This window comes from Rhamphochromis sp. 'chilingali' (genome assembly GCF_963969265.1).
Source record: "Rhamphochromis sp. 'chilingali' genome assembly, chromosome: 15".
NCBI classification, from domain to species: domain Eukaryota; kingdom Metazoa; phylum Chordata; class Actinopteri; order Cichliformes; family Cichlidae; genus Rhamphochromis; species Rhamphochromis sp. 'chilingali'.
In genome coordinates this window covers 216,643-241,694 of record NC_137942.1, presented here as the reverse complement: position 1 = coordinate 241,694, position 25,052 = coordinate 216,643, and the positions used below count along the sequence as shown (strand labels likewise).

Genomic DNA, 25,052 nt, shown 5'->3' with positions numbered 1-25,052 from the left:
TCGACAGTGCAGCCTAGGCGGAGTAGTCGAACGCAGATTCACTGAGCGCAGGGCAAGCTAGCGAGACAGAAGTTAAGCTCTGCTTGCAACATGGCAAATTGAACCTCCCTCACCCTCATTCAGATCTGGCGTTTGGAACTATTTTGGTTTTCATGTGACGTATGACCCTGAAGGTAAGCGCGTCATGGACAAAAGTAAAACAGTATGTTGGATGTGCCACGCAATGCTCAATTATATTGGTGGGAACTAGTGCGTTAGTGCAGTTAGCTCGTTAACGTGTTGGCCGTCCAACCCCCATGCACGGGGCGATCCGCGGTAGCTCGTTAACGGAGATTTGCCATGTTGTGGCGTTAAGGTCATTTCAGATTAACGCTGACAGCACTAGTGGGAACACAACAAATATGACTGCACATTTACTCCGACATCATCCTAGTGCAAAGACAAGTGGAAGCAGACAAAAACAACAAGCACGCCTGCTACTAACTTTACCCAAGTCATTTAGACAGCCGTTAGCACAGGATTCTCCTTATGGGGACCTGATATGTTTAATATGCTGCTGAGAATATTGCCCAGAAGAAGCGTATAGTATAGCTTTTATTTTGGAAAGAGACATTTCTCTGTAATAAACTCTGTTTTCCAAAGATGAGTGATTTCTCCATCAGATAGATTTATTTTTTTATTACTCTGTTATTTCAGCAACATTAAATTTAAAAACTGTACTTTTGAGTTAAAATATATATTTATAATTTTAATAAATGAGAAATTAAAAAGGCATGAACCTTTTTTTTTCTATCGAAAAAATATCAAACTGTGATTTGTCTGACTGTATTCTTTTTCCTTTTTTAAAATATTTATTCTTGTTCATCGGGCGATCGTGGCTCAAGAGTTGGGAGTTCGCCTTGTAATCGGAAGGTTGCCGGTTCGAGTCCCGGCTTGGACAGTCTCGGTCGTTGTGTCCTTGGGCAAGACACTTCACCTGTTGCCAACTGGTGGTGGTCAGAGGGCCCGGTGGTGCCAGTGTCCGGCAGCCTCACCTCTGTCAGTGCGCCCCAGGGTGGCTGTGGCTACAATGTAGCTGCCATCACCAGTGTGTGAATGTGTGGATGACTGGATGTGTAAAGCGCTTTGGGGTCCTTAGGGACTAGTAAAGCGCTATATAAATACAGGCCATTTACCATTGTTCTGTTCATTGCACATGTTATAAGGACAATAAAGATATTCTGATTCCATTACTGAAGCAGCGTGGAATCACCCTGACAGAGGACAAAAGGCAGAAACATCCAAACAGGAGCTTTGAATGTCCTTCTGGAAGCCTGGAGAGCTATTTCTGAAGATCCTCGTAGAGATGAGAGAGTTGCTTAGAGAGTTCAGATGGAGCTGAAGGATGAAGCTGCTCACACCAACTATTCACTTTCAAGCTCGTTAGAATCATTCAAACTCATTTACTGTATTCCACATACGTTTGCACAGGTTTCAATAAATCACCGCATCTATTCTTAGCTATCCTAAGAATGACTCAAGAGTTTTGCTTAGTACAGTAAGTTTGTTCTTTAGTGTTGCACATAAACCCGACCAGGTGACAGCCAGCAGCAGGGAGCAGTCCATTGTCTCTCCATGGACCATGCTTCTACTTTTAATATGTTAATCTTAATGTCACTTTATTAGATCTTCATACACCAAAGTACATGGTGATATCACATCACACACAACGACATCACTGCAAAAAGAAAACGCACAACATAGTTCATGAATGACTCAGTTACCGCAGCAACAGTAAGGCACTTAGAATAAGAGTTCAGACTGAGCTATGAGGAGGAAACAGAAAGCACATGAAGGCTCGCCCCTGATTAACTAAAAGAGACAAGTCAAGTAAGGTTTGAGTTTCAGGCAAGAGGAGAGCTGAACAGTTTGTTGTATTCTTCCTCAAAGGAGACTCTCTTCAGACGCTCCAGAGACAGCAGAGTGAGACCGCCCTACATACAACACGTCACATCACATGACATGAGGCACATCACATGACATGGGACACAACACACATACGACAACACAGACAGAAGGAAACAGAATCATATGAGTTGTTTGTTACATGTACACAACATATCTTATACATGTGCAAGGGTTTAAATATTTCTAAATAAACGTGTTTGTGCAGTAGTCTGACCAGCAGGTGGCAGCAGTGGAAGCCTTCACATACTTACCCAGGTGAAGATGGAAAAGAAGGAGAAAACAATGGTTGCTCTGGCTGCGTCGGCTCCTTCGTTCAGAGGATTGTCCTCTTTTTTAGAGACCTGCCACTGATTGGCCAGAAAACAGAAGCCCACAAACCAGATGAAGGCCCATAGAGCTGCACACAGCACGGAGGAACCACATTTAACAAAATGCACAAAACACACGTGCCTAATCCCACCGACTACAAAGCACAGGAGATGGACACTCACCTGACACTACAATGTCAGCCATGACGGCCTTCTTCCTGTCCTTCACGCCGCTGATCTGGGGGAAGTAAACATCCAGTGCCAGGAAAGCAGCGCTGCATAGGAACCCCAATGTTCCCATGGTGATGCCATAGTTGCAGGCGTTCTGGTTGCGGTTGAAGATGCAATACGGCTCCACCTCCTCTGGCCTGTTGACATAGCCCTCGTTAGCAACGCAGCCGAGGATGACGATGGAGAAGAGCTGGAGCGAGGAAGTAAAGTTTATTAATGAGCAAGTTTAAACACAGCTTTTACTGATCAAAGTGTACTGACCTTGTTAGAATGTAATTTTATATTTAAGGCTATATATCTCATAATTTGTTCGTTTTGCCTCTGAAAACACTACATCCACATGAACAGGATTTGGTATGGTAATGAGAGTGTCATCTCCACATAAGGAGATGTCTAGAAAGGCGCAGAGGAAGAAACATGAGCTGACGTCAGATGTCAAGGCCACGCTCAACAGTTTTGACCAATCACGTTAACGTTCTGTTTCTGTGACCCGCAGTAACACTGTTTACTGGCTGGGTGTGGGGCTCTTTCTTTCTTTTGGGTCTCCTGAGTGACCAAAGAGACACAGCAGCCATTTTTATCTTGAACCTTTATCTGCTTAATATTCTTTTTTATAAATGCACTTTGAGCATATTTGTCTTCTCTCTCAAAAATAAACCCAACAACCTATAAACATGCATGAAATTACATATTACATGAAAAAGCAAACGCAGACACGGAACCATTACCAGGCCATCAACAGAGGACAGCAGGGAGCAGACAGAGTTTCAGCGGGAACAGCCAATGGGAGATCAGTGGCTCAAAGAGAGAAATGGTGGATTCTTTGAGGCACACAGAATGTCTTTTTCCATGGCCTCTCCGAACTCCTCCCACACAGGAGTTTTTGCGTCGGCCACTGCCCAAGCCACTTTCTGCTAGGCCTGTCGGTACCTATCGACTGCTTTCGAAGTCCCACAGGCTAACCGAGCTCCATACAGCTCCTTCTGCATGATGGACTCCACCACCTTGTGGATGCAGCTCAGTGCAGCAGCTCCAGCAATGTGCTGAACATGGTCCATTTGGACTCAATGTCCTCAGTCTGCCTTGGAATGCTGTCGAAGCTTTACTGGAAGACGGAGGTGAAGATCCTGTGGACTGGGGTCTCTCCCAAGCAAAATCTCGGGTGTGGGAGGAGTTTGGTGAGGCAATGAAAAAAAAATAAACTGGAACATAAAAAAACCCAAATCTATTAGCAGCAACCAACCAACCCAGTGATGTCACACTGTGCTGTAACACAAGATGGCACTAATCACGGTTTAAAAATGTTAAGCACTTATTTTTTAGATCCAGCAGGGTTATCTATGTCAGTTTTTGAGAGCAGGACTCCTTGGTGTGAATTTGCTTTCATCAGAGATAGCAAAGTAGGAACATTCTTTATTTAAGTAGAAGTACGGCAGCACCATTGCTGGAGCTGCTGTACTTCTACTCGAGCTGCTGGAGTATTTTGAACCTGTGTTAAAAAATACTCCAGTAAAAGTTTAAGTACTGAAGCAACTTTTTTACTCAAGTAAAAGTTTAGGTTTAAAGTACAGATTTAACAACATGAGGACTTCCATGTGAGCTTTAAATGAGCATCCTTCCTTTGACTCTAAGCTCTCTGCTTCCTCTCCTCCTTTCTTATCTGTCTCCATCTCTGAGTGAACGTAGCTCTCTGTCTTTTCTGTCCCTGACAAATAAGCAGCTGGACGTTAGCTGCAACACACTGTGGGACAAACTGCACACACACAGTTTGTGTGTTTGCTGATGTTTGTTGAGCTGCTTTGATTTGATTTGACAGTGTTTGAGGTGAGCTGAGAACACTTTATCATCCGTGGTATCAGTCAGAATCAGCTTTCTATTTTAACCTGACTATTATGTGAGTAGCAGGTCACTGTTAACAGTTTCGGTGCTATGAATGGCTCTGAGGCCCGACTGAAACAGTTCCTGTTTCTCGCCTGAGCTGGGACCCGACTGCTGTTGTAAAATGAAAGTTAACTTAGCAACAGGACGGTATGTCCTTGGCATCAAGGTTTGATGTTTTTGTGCCATGGCTGGATTCTGGAAGCAGAGTGGGCATGATCACATGCAGTCTGATGACTTCCTCAAAGAAAGCACTGCAGTCATTAAAAATGCTATCAACACAGCGCAGCTCGAGTGGATACACGGCTCCTGTCACACTTTAATACATTTATACAAAGACAATCACAGTTTTGGAGAGTGTTTTATTTGTGGTCCTTGAATAGCGTCTGTAGATCTGTAAATATTTCACATCAGAAACCTGTTAATAAAGGAAGGTTTTCAGCTTTTAAACAATCAATCATGTACAGCTGGACCTAACAGAGCTCCATGTGACCTTTAACCAGCAAGCAGCTGTTACCCTGCAGCATACACCTCCCAGCTCCACAATTACCTCTTCCATCCTGTGCTATGGAGGCGTGGAGGACTGCATGTTTCTATCCAATCATGGCAGTCTCTCTCCTGAGCTGTCCAATCAGAGTGGCTGCAGAGTCAAACAGTGAGGTTTTGTTTGAGCAGTCTTGTGTTGAGCTCCAGGAATTTTAACACCAATCTCATGACTGAATCACAAAGGACTCTCAGGACCCAGCAGCCAGTAAAGTGACAGCTGACCCCAAACAGAGAGAGAACCGACCAGAACCAGAGCCCCTCAGTCACACATTAACACAAAGGCTGATCACTTAAACATCAGAACAGGCAGACATTTGTGAAGATGCTGATCTCCTGAAGTTTTACTTCCATCATCTCTCAGGTCAGAGGCACATCAGAGGAGGATGGACATCAGCAGACCAGGTGGACCCAGACTCACCTGAACTGGATCAGAACGACAGATCTAAGAGGTTCTGTCAAACCTCAGACTTCATTCAGAATTCGGACAATTCGGGACTCCATTTAAATTTTTTCTGCCTCACTTTGCTGGATTTACTCTAACCTGTCAGACATTCATCCCCCTGCTGGAGGGAGCTTAAAACACGTGTTGGGGAACATGTGGGGCATGTTTTGAGAGGAAGGCATTCAGGGAGGGGGCCAGGCACCAGCGCGGATGTGAGACTGTGCGTTCAGCAGATGAGACTCTGAAAGAACGTGAACTCACCTGAACGCTCTAAGATAAAACAGGTGAGCCTGTCACATGACACCACAGCTTCTTGGATCTGATTGGATGGCACCGTGAGACCTCTCAGGTTTGTCCATAACACTAATGATTGGTTTGTTTAGAGACCCATCTATGACATAATTATGACATCACAGGACTTACCCAGCACAGGATCCTAACGACAGTCTGCGGCTGCCTGATGAAGGTCGCAGGGTCGAACGCTCCGCCGGCCTTCCCCGCCCCGTACGCCTGGAAACCATCCATCCACTTCCTCTTCCTCAGACCACTGCAGTCCACCCCAACCCTCCAGAACCCAGCCAAGTCCAGTTAGTCGCAAACAGACTGGTTCCAGTTCACTGCATCAGGACAGGCCCAGTCAGGCCAGTAGGCTCAGTTGGTTTGGGTGTGCCTCTCTCTTCTTCTTCTCTGCTGTTATAAACTACTCTGTAATCTGTAGTAATCCTCTTCATCCTCCCTCACTGCACAACAGCCTTTAGCCCCCCCCGCACCGACTCACAGGGTGGCCACTGCTGCACCAATCAGAGGAAGCGGCCACAGCTATCCAACCATAGTGAAGGAGGCGTTACTCTGCCTGAGAGGAGGAGCTGCCTGTGAGGCAGAACTCAGGGTGGAAAACTACTCATGTCTGTCTCCTCTTTCCTTCCTTCCTTCCTTCCCAGTAGCTTTGTAAATCCCAGCGATTAGAGGTTTGCAGTGATGAACTCACAGACCGGGATATCATGGCGGCGGCTCTGAGGAAGACCTCCCATCTTCATTGTCCAGTCTGGAGATCAACCATCAGCTTGATTGTCCCTGATGGTGTGGTTGAGGGGTGGGGGGTAGCTGTGACCCCTGTGAAGGCCTCATTAATTAAAAGTACATCTGCAGAGCAACATCTGCTCCTAACCCTAACACCTCACTGAGCTCCATTCCTGACCTGAGTACAGCCCAGCCCCAGACCATCACCCACTGAAACATCTGGAGCTTCACAGAACCCAAAAACCACAAAAACATCTGATTTCAACCTGCAGAAGCTGGTCTCCTCAGTTCAATCAGAGCTGTGGCCTGAACAGCTACAAGTTTTTTATATTTAATGATTGTTTTGATCTTTACTCTTTGACCCTGAACCAGCAGCGATGCTGCAGCTGAGAGAATAAAGACTCCGAGTTTCCTCTCATTCGTTCATGTGCAGCTTGTTCCTGAAAGCAGGAAATGAAGCTCCAGCTGCTCAGACTGAACATCCATGTGATAGTGCGCTGATCCAGACCATGGTTCTGATCTGCTGCAAACACACACCTGAGTATCTGTTCAACCAATCACATTCATTCACTCTGATCTGCGACATACTGCAGCGAGTTCCACTTTAAAGTCTGAGCGCTCTGATGGGGGACGCTGTCAGAGTGGCTGTAAGCATCACAAGAACTTTTTTCTGCCTTGGTCTGTATCAGCTGTTCCTCTGATGATGTTGCCTTGTTTGATGTGAGCATGCTCACCACGGTGACCCCTGTTAACCCCTGAAACAGGCTTTAGGCTTGGTCAGACAGCACAAAGACAGCACAAGGTCAAGGTCAGACCTTGACCTTGACCAAAGAAAGCCTGGGTGAAGTTTCAGTTCAGGGTGACTGAGTGTCCTCACAACGGAGGAGAACAAGTGTGTGTGTGTGTGTGTGTGTGTGTGTGTGTGTGTGTGTGTGTGTGTGTGTGTGTGTGTGTGTGTGTGTGTGTGTGTGTGTGTGTGAGATCAGTGGGAGCTTCGTGTGTCATCTCATTCTTATTTCCTGTTTGTTTGTTTACAGATGGAGACGTTTGTTGTTGAGTTTTACTGAAAGTGAACTTTATTGATAAACATGTTGCAGTGCAGACATTTATTAAGATGTCGATCAATAATTAGAGCACCTCCCGCTTCATCAGTGATCATGTGACACTCGGTGTTATTCAGTCATAAGACCTTCAGACAAACACTGCTCATCCTCATCATCGTCTTCATCTTTGGGGAGAGTTCGCCTGAAGAAACCAAGCTGCACACACACACACACATTTTACATGTGAACACAAAACAAAGACGAAAACTAGCTGAGGCGACTTCAGCGTGGTCGTCACGGTGACTGAGGATACCTGCACAGGTACAAACTGAATTTAGTTCAGTAATCATCACATTACTGTGGAGCTGACAAACGGAATGTGACACGAACCGCTAATTAATCATAAACATCCTCCAAATCAGTGGTTCCCAAACTTTTTTTGCTACGACCCCTATGTTTTACAAGAACCCCCCAAACCACACTCACACACACATATTTTGTTTTCAAACTCTGTTGCAGTTTATTTCACACCTCAAACCTTTTGAAAACAGTTCAGCCAATAAAAGTCACTGCAATACGTTACAGATTGCTATTAAACAAGCCACAGAAAAACAAACCATCTTTATGGTGTAATTATTTTACATATAGTTGTTTTTGTTGTTGTTTTTTTACTGTGTAAGAATATTCAACAGTGCTATCAACACATTTTTAAATAATGTCTCTCTGTGCAAAATGGGTTTAATATAGTGCTGTCAGCGCTAACGCGTTAATGCACCTGACCCGTGTTAGCGCATCAAAATGGTCAAATCCCCGTTAACAAGTTTACGCAGTTTAGTCTGTGTGAGGGTTACTCGGCGTTAACGCATTAATGCAGCTTAAGCGCGTTAACGCCGTCATCACAACTAACGCAATTAACATTTAACTGGTCTATAACGCAGGAGACTCAAAATCACTGGAGGCAGTTTGTCCGAAGTTTGTTCATTCTGCGCTCCAGACGCGTTAAGCACATTAACAATTTTAATCGTGTTAATCGTGATGATCGCGCTAACACATTTAGCTGTGTTAACGGCGTATTAACGCGTTAATATTGACAGCACTAGTTTAAAAACAGAAACACCTGTGGGATACTGTTTGTCCGTGATTTGAACCAGGGGAACAAACTGTGGCAGGATCTGTGTTGCACCAAGGTACCGACAAAATGTGTTCCCCTGCCTAGCGAGCATTAGCACAGAGTGCGGATCCAGTTCACTCCGACTCCATTACAGACATTAGACGTGGGAGTAGTGATGTTTTAGTTTTGTGAAAAAGTGAAAATGAGTGTCGTTACATTACCTTTCAGTTTGAGGGTTACAACAGAAAGTGATATATTTATTGTTCTTACGTGGTATCCAATCGGATTATTTTACCTGATACTTATTTTTATTAGAGATGGACCGATCCGATATTACGTATCGGTATCGGTCCGATACTGACCTAAATTACTGGATCGGATATCGGAGAAAAATAAAAAATGTAATCCGATCCATTAAATATCACGAAAGCACCTCACAAAACTTGCAACACGCCGTAACTCACCTCAGAACGTTAGCACGTCGGAGCAGTATGCATCACGTGATACAGTGGCTGTGGCATGCAGGACCTGTCGGTGGTCTGGATAGCATGTGGAGCTTCGCTAGCAACCCGGCATTTCATCTCCGACAAAGTTATCCCGAGAGAAGTAAAGCAAGTGTGTAAGTCCATCTCTGAATGTTTGTAAAGCATTCCTGCATTAAGCTTAACAAGCGACTGCCTCTCCTGCTGCTACTTCAATCATGAAACTGCTTAACGATCAGCTGATCGGCTTTTCTGTCGCAAGTCCGTGTCTCTTGTTTGTTTTTGGCCCACTTTGCACCAGAAAGAGGAAACCAGCGGCTGAACAACAGCAGCACGTTTAAGCTTGATCAGCTGTTGTTAGAATTTATTTAATATTACTTTCTACTTCAGGATCTTTTTCTACGTAGCTGACGGCTGGTAACTGTGCAGGGGCGGATCTAGCAAAGTTTAGCCAGGGGGGCCGATAGGGCATGAACAGGGAAAAGGGGGCACAAAGACATACTTTTCTTTCTTATTCTCATTTAAAATGTCGAGCTTTTAATTATTTAATATTTATCTGAATCTTACACCCAAAGTTTTAATCTGATGTAAAATGTATAGAAGTCCATTATTGTATATAGTAACTGTTAAGTCTAATATACCCTAGTAAGCTATAGTACTTTTTCCTTTGGGAAGGTACCATCTGTGCAGTCTGCAATTTTGTTGAAGAAAGATGTTGAATCTATTTAATATTTCTTGAAAAATAATTGATTTCTGTGCATTTTTTTCACACTGCATCAAATTAAGGTTGATTACGTCGATTAAGCATCATGAGGTGGAGCGTGAGGGGTGGTTCCCTATTTTTTATTTATTTATTCTTGTTGTTGCTGGGAGTTGGAACCCTATTAGTTAGGTTGCTTAATATTTATGCTAAGTACTCTTTAAAATACCAGAATAGGGAGGATGGTGCAGGTTTGAGTTTATTAGATTGATCAGTATTGCTGAACTATGAAATATTTTTTTTGCATACAGGTATAACAGAATAGCTTTAGTGTAGTTGCTGTTTTAAACTTGAGTATGAACTTATACAAAATGCAGCAAGATATTTAAAAAACAGTTTTGTTGATTAAAAAACACTATATCGGATTCATATCGGTATCGGCAGATATCCAAATTTATGATATCGGTATCGGTATCGGACATAAAAAAGTGGTATCGTGCCATCTCTAATTTTTATCCTCCTGCAACTTTGCTGTATAAAGAGCTAAAACCTCCAAAGTTTCAGGAGTAGTTAGTCGTACAGGAAGTGTTTGTGAACTAAAAATCAAGAATGTGGGATACTTTCAAGCAACTTAAAGAAGTCCAGACGCTTCTCTTTGCAAGCTCCTTTGACTACGATGACCTGGATGACTGAGAACCTTCACAGACAATGTGGGATACTGTTTGTCTGTGATTTTGACAGCCCAGCGTGTGCTCTCGATGCAGGGGAAAGTAATTCTGCAGGGAGACCTACCTACCACGACAGCTGTTGTGCAGGTGAAGCCAAAGGCAAGATATGCTTCATCATATGTTCTAGTCTTTGACTTGGAAGCATATATGGAGATGCTTCATCCTCTGCTTTGTGTGGGAGCCCCCATCAAAAACCTGTCCATTATGCTAGCAGTGTCCAAGATTTCTTTTCTTTTTATTGTACATACCCCCCCCAAGTGTGTCAGAGCTCTAACACACACCTGACACACCGAAATTCACAGACAGGGAATGCTCAGTCAGACCAGCTGTGTCTCTGTTGAATGCTAGACTAGTCTGTACTAGAGATGGACCGATCCGATATTACATATCGGTATCGGTCCGATACTGACGTAAATTACTGGATCGGATATCGGAGAGAAATAAAAAAATGTAATCCGATCCATTAAATATCAAAAAAGCACCTCACAAAACTTGCGACACAGCGTAACTCGGCTCATAACCGTAGCACGTCGGAGCAGTGTGCTCACGTGAGAGCGGCTGTGTATTTGTAGCCTCGCTACCAAACCAGCATTTCATCTCCGAGGAAGTGATCCCAGAGAGAAGTAAAGTAAGTGTGTAAGTTCATGTCTGAATGTTTGTAAAGTATTCCCGCGTTAAGCTTAACAACCGATATATGAAGCGACTGCCTCTTTCTCTCTCTCTCTCTCTCTCTCTCTCTCTCTCTCTCTCTCTCTCCTGCTGCTACTTCAATCATGAAACTGATCAATGATCAGCTGATCGGCTTTTCTGTCGCGAGTCTCTCTTGTTTGTTTTTGGCCCACTTTGCACCAGAAAGAGGAAACCAGCAGCTGAACAACAGCAGCACGTTTAACCTTGATAAGCTGTTGTTAGAATTTATTTATTATTACTTTCTACACCAGGATCTTTTTCTAAAGTTGACGGCTGGTAACTGTGCAGGGGCGGATCTAGCAAAGTTTAGCCAGGGGGGCCGATAGGGCATTAACAGGGAAAAGGGGGCACAAAGACATACTTTTCTTTCTTATTCTCATTTAAAATGTCCAGCTTTTAATAAATAATTATCTGAATCTTACACCCAAAGTTTTAATCTGATGTAAAATGTATAGAAGTCCATTACTGTAGTAACTGTTAAGTCTAATATACCCTAGTAAGCTATAGTACTTTTTCCTTTGGGAAGATACCATCTGTGCAGTCTGCAGTTCTGTTGAAGGAAGATGTTGAATCTATTTAATTATTCTTGAAAAATAATTTATTTCTGTGCATTTTTTTCCACACTGCATCAAATTAAAGTTGATTACATCGATTAAGCATCATGAGGTGGAGATTGGGGGGTGGTTCCTTATTTTTATTTTTATTTTGCTGGGAGTTTGCAACCCTATTAGTTAGGTTGCTTAATATTTCTGCTAAGCGCTCTTTAAAATACCAGAATAGGGAGGATGGAGCAGGTTTAAGTTTATTAGATTGATCAGTATTGCTGAACTATGAAATATTTTGGGTGCAGTGTATTTTTTACATACAGGTATAACAGAATAGCATTAGTGTTGTTGTTTATTTAAACTTGAGTATGAACTTATACAAAATGCAGCAAGATATTAAAAAACTCTGTTATTGATTAAAAACACACTATATCGGATTCATATCGGTATCGGCCGATATCCAAATTTATGATATCGGTATCGGACATAAAAAAGTGGTATTGTGCCATCTCTAGTCTGTACATGACTGGCTGAGTAGTGGTTGATTGATTGATTGATTGATACCTTCCAGAAGATGAAACAGGGAATGCAGAGGAGGAGGAGCGCACAGATGACTGACAGAATGATGTAGCCAATGGGAACACTTTTCTCACCGTCTGGAGGACGCCACAATACTCTGAGCTGAGTCTGCACACACACACAAAGTTACCAAATTAGCACCTCAACTACGGAACTGTTGTGTGTGTGTGTGTGTGTGTGTGTGTGTGTGTGTGTGTGTGTGTGTAGTACCTGTGTGTGTCCACTGTCCGGCAGTAGCGGTTGGACCTTTGATGATGTGTTGATGACGTCATAAGATGCAAAGGAAACAAGCTCATAGTTCTGATAAGGAGTCTGTAAGGAGAAATGCAATAACATCACCACCTACACGTGTGTGTGTGTGCGCGCGCATACCTCTATAAGTGTATTTGTCCACAGTCGGGCTGAGATTCGGATAACCGCACTGAAACCCCGCCCAAAGTCTGTGACATCACACAAACCTGACACAGCCTGCCTCGCCACTGCTGCAGTTCTACACACATAAACATGATCAATCGATGATTGATTAGTGATGTTGAGTTGATAAGGTAATGTTATTGTTATGGATGTTGTGAGATGGTAAATGGCCTGTATTTGTGAGATCAGTAATAAAGTTTCTTCACCACATGAACAGTCTGTCTGTGTGAGTTTGGCTCCGCCTGCTGGACTGATGGAGAAACTGCAGACACACCCGAGGAGTTTCCAGCCAGCTGCAGGCGTGTGGAGGGAGAAAGAGGCATCAAATAAACTGTTTAAAATACAGAGTCCAACTACAACACTGAATATCAAAACTGGGAATTTTTAAAGTTTTCAGAGAAAACTTTTCTTATTTTGGATTTGATGCAGTGACTTGTTTCAATAAAGTTTCCAAGACCAGTGAAAGGTCTTAATGCTGCAAACCAAATACAGCATTGAAGGAAATATAAACAGGAAACGATAGACGAGCTGTGCACTGGTTAGAAACTAGAGGTCATATCAGGCTGCACCGGACCTCAGCACCTGGACCCGTTTCCTTCACTGCTCAGGCCAACAGAGACGCCAGGACATCAACATCATGCTTAGTGCTGGTACCAAAGAAAGCATCCCCTTCTGGCGACTTCAGAGCAGTTGCCTTGATGTCACATGTCACAAAGGTGAACCTAACACCGGTGCTTGCAGGTGAAATATGCTCTCGACTGTCTTCAGTTTGCCTCAGCCTCTCATGCAGGTGGATGATGATGTTATCTACCTGCTGCAGTGTGTTCACTCTCACCTGTGTAGTACTGCCTTTAACACCGTCCATCCACTTAGAATGTGCATCGCCATATCACGTTCAGTGTGTGAATTTTAGAGTATATGTGCACGGTGTTTATCATGAAGACAAGATGAGCAGAATATGAAAGGCAAGGCAAGGCAAGTTTATTTGTATAGCACAATTCAACAACAAGGTGATTCAAAGTGCTTTACAGAGACATTAGAAACAAGAACAAATAAAAAGCATGATTTAAAATTTATTAAAACAAGCAAACAAACTAACTAACTAATTAACAAACAAACAAAACAGTATATAAAATCAAAACAGATAAAATCAGAACAGTAGATAAAATCAGTAGTTAAATGTAAGTTTTGAAATTTAAGCTTAAAAGTGTGGATTTGGTGCTTTATTCAAATGCAGCTGAGAACAGGTGAGTCTTCAACCTGGATTTAAATAAACTGAGTGTTTCAGCTGATCTGAGGCTTTCTGGGAGTTTGTTCCAGATATAAGGAGCATAAAAGCTGAATGCAGCTTCTCCGTGTCTGGTTCTGGTTCTTATTCATAGCCTTTTCCTTTTTTGTTTTCTTTAGGTCACGAGCAGTTGTCCAAGCATTTCACTACATATCGTACTGTGTATGACTGTGTACGTGACAAATAAAATTTGAATTTGAATTTGAATTTTGACTCTGGGAATTGATAAAAGACCGGATCCAGATGACCTGAGGGATCTGGAAGGTTCATACTGGGTCAGGAGGTCATTGATGTATTTTGGTCCTAAACCATTCAGAGCTTTATAGACCAGCATCAGGACTTAAAAGTCTATCCTCTGACGGACAGGCAGCCAGTGTAAAGACCTCAGAGCTGGACTGATGTGGTCCACTTTTTTGGTCTTAGTGAGGACTCGAGCAGCAGAGTTCTGAATGAGCTGTAGTTGTCTGACTGATTTTTTAGGTAGACCTGTAAAGATGCTGTTACTAAACTGAATGACTGATCTGAAAACGCAGAATTGCCGATGACAAAGCAACGGAGGGAAACAGAGGGCTTGAATACATCGGATAAAGATGAAGAATAGAAACAGGTGACAACACCGCTTAACCAAGCCTGACTAACGACACAGGAAGTAGAAGTAACCATACAGTACACAGACAGATGACCGACACAATAAAACAGGAAACATACATGTGAAAAAAGACACTGGGTCAATGATCCAGGAACCCTGACAGCGCATGAGTCACTGATTGGAGTTTTGCATTCGCGAAAGAAACACAAGTGGATTATGATCTGTGAAAACTTGAACGGGCACGAAGCTAGACCCAATGTAGACCTCGAAGTGTTGTAAGGCTAGCAACAATGCAAGCGCTTCCTTTTCGATGGTGCTATAGTTCATTTGGTGTTTATTGAATTTCTTCAAGAAATAGCAGATTGGACAGTCCACACCGTGTTGATCTACTTGCAGCAGGACCGCACCCGCTACAGTTGCGCTGGCGTCCACCTCCAACTTAAAAGGAGACACGAAGTTAGGTGCTACTAAAACTGGGGCACTGCACAGTAAAGTTTTCACTGACTCAAAAGCAGTTTGGCACGCCGCAGTCCATGTGAAGGGTTTGGTCGGGCTGAACAGGTCAGTCAGGGGAGCGACTACAGAGGCAAAGGTTTTACAGAAACTGCGGTAGTAACCACACATTCCCAAGAAGTGGCGTAACGCCCTCCTTGTTTGTGGAATCGGAAACTCAATAATAGCCTCCACCTTTGCGGTTACGGGGCACACTCGGCCATGACCCACCTGCTTTCCGAGCTAGGTGATGGTGGCTTTTCCGAACTCACATTTGGTCAGATTTACAGTGAGCGATGCTTCCTCGAAACGCTTGAAAACAGTTAAGAGGGTTTGGAGATGACTGCTCCAGGAAGCAGAATAAATGACCACATCATCTAAGTAGGCATCACAGTTAGGGACCCCGGCCAAAACCTTAGCCATCAGGCGCTGAAATGTCGCTGGCGCATTACGCAAGCCAAAGGGCATCACGGTATACTGAAGGAAGTGATCGGGGGTAACGAATGCAGACGCTCTTGCGGTTAAAGGAACCTGCCAATATCCCTTTAATAAATCCAATTTGATCACACAAGTAGCGGATCCCACCCGATCAACACAGTCATCCATCCTAGGTAATGGGAAAGAGTCTGCTTTAGTGGCCGCATTCACCTTTCGATAATCCGTGCAGAATCGAGGAGTGTTGTCAGACTCGGGCACAAACACACATGGAGAGCTCCATGCGCTAGCACTTGGAACAGCTAAGCCATGCTCTAGGAGATAATTGACTTCTCTCTGCATTATTTCCCTTTTCACTGGATTCACCCGGTACGCATGTTGTTTAATTGGCTTATGCCCCTCCACATCAATGTCATGACATAAGACAGTCGCTTGGCGCGGGTGATCAGATAAAAGTGACAAATTATTTTTTATCAGAGTAATGATGTCAGTTTGAGCAGTTTCAGGTAAATCGGCAATGATTCAAGATCATTTAAAATTACTGAATTTTTCAGCCCACTACCTAATGCATCATCCCTCCCAGATAATCCGTCATCCGACAGTTTGTAAGCGGGGAGGATGGCAACAGCGCACACCGGGGGCGCTGCTGTATTTTGTTTACAGGGATAGAACAGTTTCAACTAGTGATGGGATTTCCGGCTCTTTTTAGAGAACCGGCTCTTTCGGCTCAGCTCACTAAAAAGAGGCGACTCTTTCGGCTCCAAACCGGCTCTTCAGGTTGTTTTGTTGCTTTAATTAATTTATTATTAACAATAATATAAAATTATGCAAAAAGAAATTACTAATGTAAAAAAAAAAAAAAAAGTGGTTTTATTTATATATATATTTATATTTAAATATAAGCGGTGGCCCCCAGAGACAAAGCACGTACAAACTCCAAAACACAAACACGCACTTCTGTTGTCTTTTGTACGTGTTTTGAGTTTATATGTGCTTCTGAGTTTTTACGTGTTTTGGAGTTTGTATGTGCTTCAGGGTTCGTACGTGATTTGAAGTTTGTACGTGCTTTGTCTCTAGGAGCCACCGTAAATATACTTTTATTTATTCACTCCACATAAAATGTAATAAATAAATCATATAATACAAAAATCAACTATTCACATTTCAACTTTTAACTATTTACATTTTCAGCTTTTTCCTTTTACAAATGTAACAAGTGTCACCTGGCAGTTTGTTGCTCTCTGCCAGGTGATTGGCTGAAGAGCTGTGAAAAGGTAGTGGGTGTGTGGGGTGAAGTCAGCGCTCTTCTGTGGAAAAAACCAGAGGCAATTAATTCACTCAGGTGCGAGTGGGTATACTGTCGTGTGACCACGAATTTTAATAGAAGAATTGATCAAGCCCTAGATCGACTGCGCGCAGGGAAACTGATCAATATTCTGTGCTGTCTCTGCTGTCCTTTTTTTTTTTCTTTTGATTGATTTGTAATTTTGTTTTGGTTAGTCCGTCCAGCCGTAGAGGCGGTTATTGATTGAGAGTAAGTTTTGTAAGGGCGGACTAACCTCTCTTTTGTTTTTTTTTATTTTAATTGTTTGTGCCACTTCCCTTTATCTCTCAGATCACAGGCCATACATAGCACTGATTCCCAGCTGCGCTGAGACCCGAATTGTTTGCAGTGTGTGCCACGATTGCAGTGTCGCTAAGCGGGGTGTGACGGGTTGTAGTGTTATTTCGCACAGTTTGTGTGGTAAGTCTCATGTGCAGCTGGGATATCAGCAGGATGTGTTGTAAGTCCTGTCTGGAAACGACTGGGAATTTGTATGTTTAACTCATGTAATAAATAAATGATCAATTATTTCTTTGCCCCGTTTACTCATCCCTTGTCCTCGGTTACACAAATTTAAAGTGAAACAACACAAAACTCTGCAAACCACAACACAATTAAATACAAATTAAAATATGAAAACAAAACGAAGATGCATATTCTCTGTCATATGGACCTGCATGAATAAACTTTCTGAATCCTTTATCACCTGCAACTGAAAATAGTTGTGTATGATTACTATACCTTTCTAATGTGACATTGTTGTCCCGGCTCTCTCTCTCCCTCCTGGTCTGTTCCTGTGCTACCCCCCCTCTGCCCAGCATAAAGCACAAGGCTCGTGTGCGGAGTGAAGTGTGAAAAAAGTGCGAGAGAGAGCGAGAAAGAAAAAAAAAACCCCACGGCTCGCGATAAGGAGCCGGCTCGCGTCATTCACGCCAAAGAGCCGGCTCTAAGAGCCATTTCGTTCGTGAACCACACATCACTAGTTTCAACGTATTCACATGACAAACCCTGTTTTTTTTGCCGCCGATCTGGGCCCTATTTCAGGAAGCCGGTTTAGTGGAAAAACTGAGTAAGTATACCCTGAGTTAACGAAAACTCTGGGTTTTCGGTTTCACAAAGCGAGTTCAGATGAAGCCTCAGTGAGTCACTATGACGACACACTCCGTGAAGCTAACCTGCCCCCTAGCAGGTTTACTACAACTAACCCTGACTGTCTCCGCCCCTTTGTCGGAAACCTGACAGTAGGAAGTGTCGGACATGGCGTGCCACTTCCTTGAAGAGCCAGTAGATGTTGAAGCCCAAATTCTCCGCAGAGCTCTCCGCCGGGAGAGAGTGATCAGAGCGCGTTTGGACATTTTATCATTTCCTGATGATTTTCTGTGTGAACGTTACCGTTTCTCAGCACAATCTCTAAGTTATTTGGATAACATCCTCAGGCCATATATTACGCATGTGACACATCGCGGACATGCTCTCAGTTCATTACATATTATTTGTATTGCACTTCGGTTTTTTGCAAACGGGAGCTTTCTGTACAATATTGGTGACGCTGAGCACGTTTCCAAGGCTACCGTCTGTCGGGCAGTCAGGAATGTTACAGTTGCACTGAAACGTCTCCTGTACTCGTTTGTGGTGTTCCCCGGTCATAGACCCACAAGATTTATCAAAGAGGGATGCCACAAAATTGCAGGTATCAGGATGACCAAAACTTAATTTATGATGTGGTGATACTTGGACTACTACTTAAATTGTACATTTATTTTCAGGGTTCCCAGGCGTGATTGGCTGTACAGATGGCACTCACATTCCAATCATTGCTCCTTCAGTAAATGAAGGAGACTATGTGAACAGGAAGTCTTTCCACAGCATTAATGTACAGGTACATAGTTCCCTGTAGCATTTCAAACTAACAAATTATTTCATTATAGTAATGGATGCTAATTTGTGTTCTCTGCACTGTGAAGATCATATGTGATGCTGCCAACATTATCACAAATGTGGAAGCCAAGTGGCCAGGCTCTGTCCATGACTCACAAATATTCCGTGAATGTACACTGAGCACAAAATTTGGACATGGTGAGTTGAGAATACTTTAAAATATATAAAGACCAATTGCTACAGGGACATTTGAACTGAAGTGTATCCTTCTTTCTTAGGAGAGTTCACTGGCTACTTGCTTGGTGATAGGGGGTATCCATGTTTACCCTATTTGCTTACCCCTTACCCTGACCCTGAACCGGGCCCACAGCAGCGATATAATCTGGCTAATTGCAGGACAAGAGCCAGAATTGAAATGACTATCGGAATGCTTAAGGCCCGGTTCCAGTGCCTGCAAAGACTCAGGGTCACCCCAGAAAGGGCATGTGACATTATTGTGGCATGTGTGATTCTTCACAACATTGCCACAATTAGAGGAGAACACTGTCCTTCTGAACCAAACATCAGCAGTGATCCAAACCATGAACATCCTGACCCTCCCACGGACATACAAGATGGAAGAGCAGTCAGAGACACCATATGTCACAATCATTTCTTTTGACCCATCACCTCAACATGTTGAAAGAAGAATAAACAGATTTTTTGTTCAACTGGCTTTATTGGTCGCCTGTATTTCCTGTACACAAAGTATTAAAAGATGTAAACCTCATAAAGTGTCTCTGTTGCTTCCTCCTCTGTAACAGCTGTCAATGTTTCTTCATTATTTTCCTGTAGTAAAGAAATTAACAACATTGCTGTTCTACTGTAAACTCATATAATCTGTGGAGTATTACTCACAACTGCATGTTGGTCTGGCTCAACAGGAGGCTGCACCAGATGCAGTACACCATCACCATCAACTGATAGAATATGAGGTTCATACAGGTCACTTAAACTTACAAGGGACCAAATGGCAATTAACAAACATACCAAGCACCTTACACTTCATTGTCATTATGCTCTCAAAGACAACCAAGACTGAGGGAAGGCAAAATCAGTCGGAAAATAACTTCACTACAAAATAATCCATTATGGTAAAGAGTTTATCAAATGAATGAGCAGCACTGCAAAGGTGACTGTGAAGAAAGGATGTATGCACATCATGTATTATTTTGAATTTACCCCCTATGTAGGCACTTGTGTCTTGCGGGGTTATTGCCTCAGAGGATGTCCCCGCAGAGATGCCTTCAGTCACAGGGCGCCCACTGTTTTGGCTGAGGGCCAACTGCTCAGCCTCTGTGAGTGGTGGTGGTGGAGGACCCCCACCTGTTTTTCGGGCCTCCGCTTTTTTTCTGTTGGCTATAACGGGCCACATTTGAGCATACAGAGTAAGCAAATATGTACTTGTAATGTGCTCAGATAATTTCAATAAGTGCTTACAGAAGGAAAATTAATGTAGCCTCTAACTGCAATTGATTTACATGGGACAAACAGACCAAGCACTATGGCTCATAATACAATTACACCTTACCTGTTTGGACTATATTTTTATATTTCATTTTTACTTGCTGCCAGGAACGTTTGGGGCCTGTTGGGTTGCACCTGCGCTCACATCACGTCACAAAATAAAATGTATAAAATAACAAATAAAATAACATATGATAAAATAACGTGTTAAATGGGTGGAAATCCCTAGATCAATGTTTATATTAACACTCACGCATTGACTCTGTCGGCTATGTTTTGCCATGCATGCTCCCCGTCTTTTGCAGCTGTGGCTGTGTTACTTTTTTCCGCGGAATTTGCATGTTATCGGCATATGCTGCCATCAGAATTTCGGCCTCAAGCGCTGTGAAATACATTGACCGCGCCTTCTTTCCCTCCGTCTCCATGGTGACTCGCTTAATCTGTGCTCCGCTTATCAGGGCTTTATGTATCCTCGTCCGCGCGCTTCACTTGGGGTTAAAGCAACTCCGCGTTGACTGAACTAATTGTTATCAGCCTTTCTGAAACCGAATATTCCGAGTTGGACAGTTCGGGGTTACTCAACCCTGAGTATCGTTTTTCACTCTGAGTTTTCTAAACCGGCTTCCTGAAATAGGGCCCGGGTTGTTGTGTCCTTGGGCAAGACACTTTACCCTACTTGCCTACTGGTGTTGGCCAGAGGGGCCGATGGCGCGATATGGCAGCCTCGCTTCTGTCAGTCTGCCCAGGGCAGCTGTGGCTACAACTGTAGCTTGCCTCCACCAGTGTGTGAATGTGAGAGTGAATGAATAGTGGCATTGTAAAGCGCTTTGAGGTTCTCGAAAAGCGCTATATAAATGCAATCCATTATTATTATTATTATTATTATTAACCCCAAGTTAAGCGCGCGCACGAGGATACATAAAGCCCTGATTAGTGGAGCACAGATTAAGCGAGTCACCATGGAGACGGAGGGAAAGAAGGCGCGGTCAATGTATTTTACAGCGCTTGAGGCCGAAATTCTGATGGCAGCATATGCTGATAACATGCAAATTCCGCGGAAAAAAAGTAACACAGGCTCAGCTGCAAAAGAAAGAGAGCATGCATGGCAAAACATAGCCGACAGAGTCAATGCGTGAGTGTTAATTTAAACATTGATCTAGGGATTTCCACCCATTTAACACGTTATTTTATTATATTTTATTTTTTATTTCATACATTTTATTTTGTGATGTGATGTGAGCGCAAGTGCAACCCAACAGGCCCCAAACGTTCCTGGCAGCAAGTAAAAATGAAATATAAAAATATAGTCCAAACAGGTAAGGTGTAATTGTATTATGAGCCATAGTGCTTGGTCTGTTTGTCCCATGTAAATCAATTGCAGTTAGAGGCTACATTAATTTCCCCTCTGTAAGCACTTATTGAAATTATCTGAGCACATTACAAGTACATATTTGCTTACTCTGTATGCTCAAATGTGACCCCGTTATAGCCAACAGAAAAAAAAGCGGAGGCCTGAAAAACAGGTGGGGGTCCTCCACCACCACCACTCACAGAGGCTGAGCAGTTGGCTTCCACATTTGTGATAATGTTGGCAGCATCACATATGATCTTCACAGTGCAGAGAACACAAATTAGCATCCATTACTATAATGAAATAATTTGTTAGTTTGAAATGCTACAGGGAACTATGTACCTGCACATTAATGCTGTGGAAAGACTTCCTGTTCACATAGTCTCCTTCATTTACTGAAGGAGCAATGATTGGAATGTGAGTGCCATCTGTACATCCAATCACGCCTGGGAACCGTGAGAATAAATGTACAATTTAAGTAGTAGTTCAAATATCACCACATCATGAATTAAATTTCGTTCATCCTGATACCTGCAATTTTGTGGCATCCCTCTTTGATAAATCTTGTGGGTCTATGACCGGGGAACACCACAGACGAGTACAGGAGACGTTTCAGTGCAACTGTAACATTCCTGACTGCCCGACAGACGGTAGCCTTGGAAACGTGCTCAGCATCACCAATATTATACAGAAAGCTCCCGTTTGCAAAAAACCGAAGTGCGATACAAATAATATGTACAGAACTGAGAGAATGTCCGCGATGTGTCACATGCGTAATATATGGCCTGAGGATGTTATCCAAATAAATTATAGATTGTGCTGAGAAACGGTAACGTTCACACAGGAAATCATCAGGAAATGATAAAATGTCCAAACGCGCTCTGATCACTCTCTCCCGGCGGAGAGCTCTGCGGAGAATTTGGGCTTCAACATCTACTGGCTCTTCAAGGAAGGAGCACGCCATGTCTGACACTTCCTACAGTCAGGTTTCTGACAAAGAGGCGGAGAACGTCAGGGTTAGTTGAAGTAAACCTGCTAGGGGGCAGGTTAGCTTCACGGAGTGTGTCGTCATAGTGACTCACTCAGAATTAATCGCTGTGTGAAACCGAAAACCCAGAGTTTTCGTTAACTCAGGGTATACTTACTCAGAGTTTGCACTAAACCGGCTTCCTGAAATAGGGCCCTGTGGACCTGCCGGGCAGGGCAGGGACTCCACAGCCAGAGAAACCCCGATCAAAGAACAGACATAGCCATCGCCAGAAAAACAAAGAGCGGGGGAGCTTTCTTGGTTTCACCTGGACACCACCGGCCCTCGCTCACCTTTTCCGTCTCTTGGGGGTGGGAATCCCGAAGGTTGTGCACTCAGATAAGGAGGAAGAAGTTTTTTTGCAGCTGTCCCAGCCGCTCCCGACTGAAATGTTTAACAGTGAATCCCGATCATAACCACCAAACAAATCAGCTGACTGCGAGCGGTCCCAGGTCTCAGGCTTCCATCTCCTCTGGGGTCCGTTCTTCGTACCTCGCTTACTACATCCAAGATCAAATCATCGCGCTAACTTTGAGCTCGCTATTCCGGTTCTTCGAACATACCTGTTGTTGACGATTAGTACAGCTGGATGAAGTAATGTGAGATCACTGGGTGGCTTAACAGGGGCTACGCATCGATAGTAGAAACATTGATCGGCAACCCTCTGATTGGTCGGCGAAAATGTCGAAGGAGCGCGCTCGGTATTTTTCGGCAGCAGAGCAAGAACTCTTGATTGAGGGATTTCAGGAGTTTCAGAGTGTAATTAAAACGCAAGGGAACACTGCAAAGGCTGCAAAAGCAAGGAGAGAGGGCTGGCAGGAAGTTGCTGACAAATTAAACTCGTAAGTAATTTAATAATAACAATAATAATGGAGTGGATTTATATAGCGCTTTTCAAGGCACCCAAAGCGCTTTACAATGCCACTATTCATTCACTCTCACATTCACACACTGGTGGAGGCAGCTACGGTTGTAGCCACAGCTGCCCTGGGGCAGACTGACAGAAGCGAGGCTGCCATATCGCGCCATCGGCCCCTCTGGCCAACACCAGTAGGCGGTAGGGTAAATCTATTATATTATATTACATTATATCATATTATATTACATTATATCATATTATATTACATTATATCATATTATATTATATTACATTATATCCTCTTTCACATTAGAGCCACAACAGGACCCACTAGAACATGGGAACAAGTAAAAGTGAAATATAAGAATATGCTACAGAATGGTAATATTTATCACTTATATTGCTTTTAGTCTCTTGGAAAGAGACCCTGAAATAATCTGTTTGTTTATAACAGCAACCAAGAAAAGGGCAGAGCAAACAAAGACAGGTGGTGGTCCTGCACCCCCTCGTCAACAAGTTGGTTAAGTAAATAATACCCTCACGGGAATATCGATATCTCTCTATGAGCACACTGTCGCGCTGAGCTAAAGGATCCTGTCTGTCCCGCAATATACGCTGAATTCTGAAAACTCTCCTTATCAATCTTGCACCTTCCACAATGGGTGGCTCGCGTAAACGGACAGGACATGGCTGCGACAGACTTCCCAAATCCACCTTCGCTTTTATAGCCGTGGTCTCTCATCTTGATTACACAAAGTAATTTACTATTACTACTCTGAAATATGAATTACATCTGAAATAATCAAATACATGGAATAGAATGATTAATAGTACATTTCACTTTTTTAAGGAAATGACCTGTATGTATCTGTATGAAATCAATAAAAGAATCAAATACTGCATTAACTTCAGTTACATTGATAATATGTATTTATGGTAAAACAGTGGTAAAATATCGCTGTTGCTTTCGTATACATGAAGCGGACATACCTGCGTGGCCGCGATCTAATCCTGTTTACATAAAGTAAGCCTGCTCCCGACCAGGTTTACGCTTACGGATCTGTTGCTATGACAGCAAGTCCCGGATGAGCTTCGGAGAACCGAACGATCCAAGATCACGCGAAAACGTCAACAATCAAATCCAGCCGACTTACTTAGCGAGGTACGAAGAACAGACCCCTGCTGATGGAGACACACTGATGGTTACCTGCTGTAGCTCAGTATCCGTCCAACAGAGGGCAGCAGAGGCACTTCGCCAGCCTTCAGTTGGTGTTGAAGCAGCAGGAGAGAAACCATCTGCTCTTCTGATCAATAATCAATCACACACTGTGTCTGTGTGTGTGTGTGTGTGTGTGTGTGTGTGTGTGTGTGTGTGTGTGTGTGTGTGTGTGTGTGTGTACTCATGAAGGCCCTTCCTGCCACAGATGCCGTCTGACTGGTTGTCACAATGATTTTGTTTATTTGCGCATTAAATAGAAAAAACACAAATTAACAGTAAACATAAGGATGAAAGCCTCTAATAATAATAATAATAGCAATAATAATAAGAACAAGACCTGGAAAAGGAGTCCAGAACGACAGAGAGGAGATCTGTTTACAGAAGGATAAAAACGGGATCTTTGTTAGTTCCATATCTTAG

General features: G+C 43.2%; 1 protein-coding gene across 8 annotated transcripts; it reads right to left on the bottom strand.

The window, feature by feature from the left end:
- Positions 1 to 884: 884 nt before the first annotated feature.
- Positions 885 to 23,212, bottom strand: syngr1a (synaptogyrin 1a). 8 transcript variants are annotated; one of them, XM_080904727.1, is made up of 8 exons: positions 22,848 to 23,212; positions 12,871 to 12,957; positions 12,709 to 12,740; positions 12,461 to 12,562; positions 12,236 to 12,358; positions 2,439 to 2,623; positions 2,199 to 2,344; positions 885 to 1,973 (listed from the first exon to the last, which is right to left on the bottom strand). In XM_080904727.1, the coding sequence occupies exons 4-8, from the start codon at positions 12,544 to 12,546 to the stop codon at positions 1,884 to 1,886; spliced, it is 630 nt and encodes a 209-aa protein (XP_080760853.1). In that variant the 5' UTR covers positions 12,547 to 12,562; positions 12,709 to 12,740; positions 12,871 to 12,957; positions 22,848 to 23,212; the 3' UTR covers positions 885 to 1,883. The 8 variants fall into 8 exon arrangements, with proteins under 8 accessions (XP_080760853.1, XP_080760852.1, XP_080760855.1 ...); XM_080904726.1 differs by lacking the exons at positions 12,709 to 12,740; positions 12,871 to 12,957 and having other exon boundaries at positions 886 to 1,973; positions 22,848 to 23,205; XM_080904729.1 differs by lacking the exons at positions 12,709 to 12,740; positions 12,871 to 12,957; positions 22,848 to 23,212 and adding an exon at positions 5,776 to 7,728 and having other exon boundaries at positions 891 to 1,973; positions 2,439 to 2,676; positions 8,991 to 12,358; positions 12,461 to 12,482.
- Between the last annotated feature and the right edge of the window lie 1,840 nt (positions 23,213 to 25,052).

Bases quoted from the DNA above. Each gene is read 5' to 3' on its own strand.
- syngr1a (XM_080904727.1), bottom strand. From the start codon at position 12,546: ATGAGCTTGTTTCCTTTGCATCTTATGACGTCATCAACACATCATCAA. The intron at 2,624-12,235 runs GTATCAATCAAT...CTATGTCAACAG, and splicing joins CCTGTTTCATCTTCTGGAAG to GCCAGAGGAGGTGGAGCCGT. The intron at 2,345-2,438 runs GTGAGTGTCCAT...TGCTGTGTGCAG, and splicing joins GGCTGACATTGTAGTGTCAG to CTCTATGGGCCTTCATCTGG.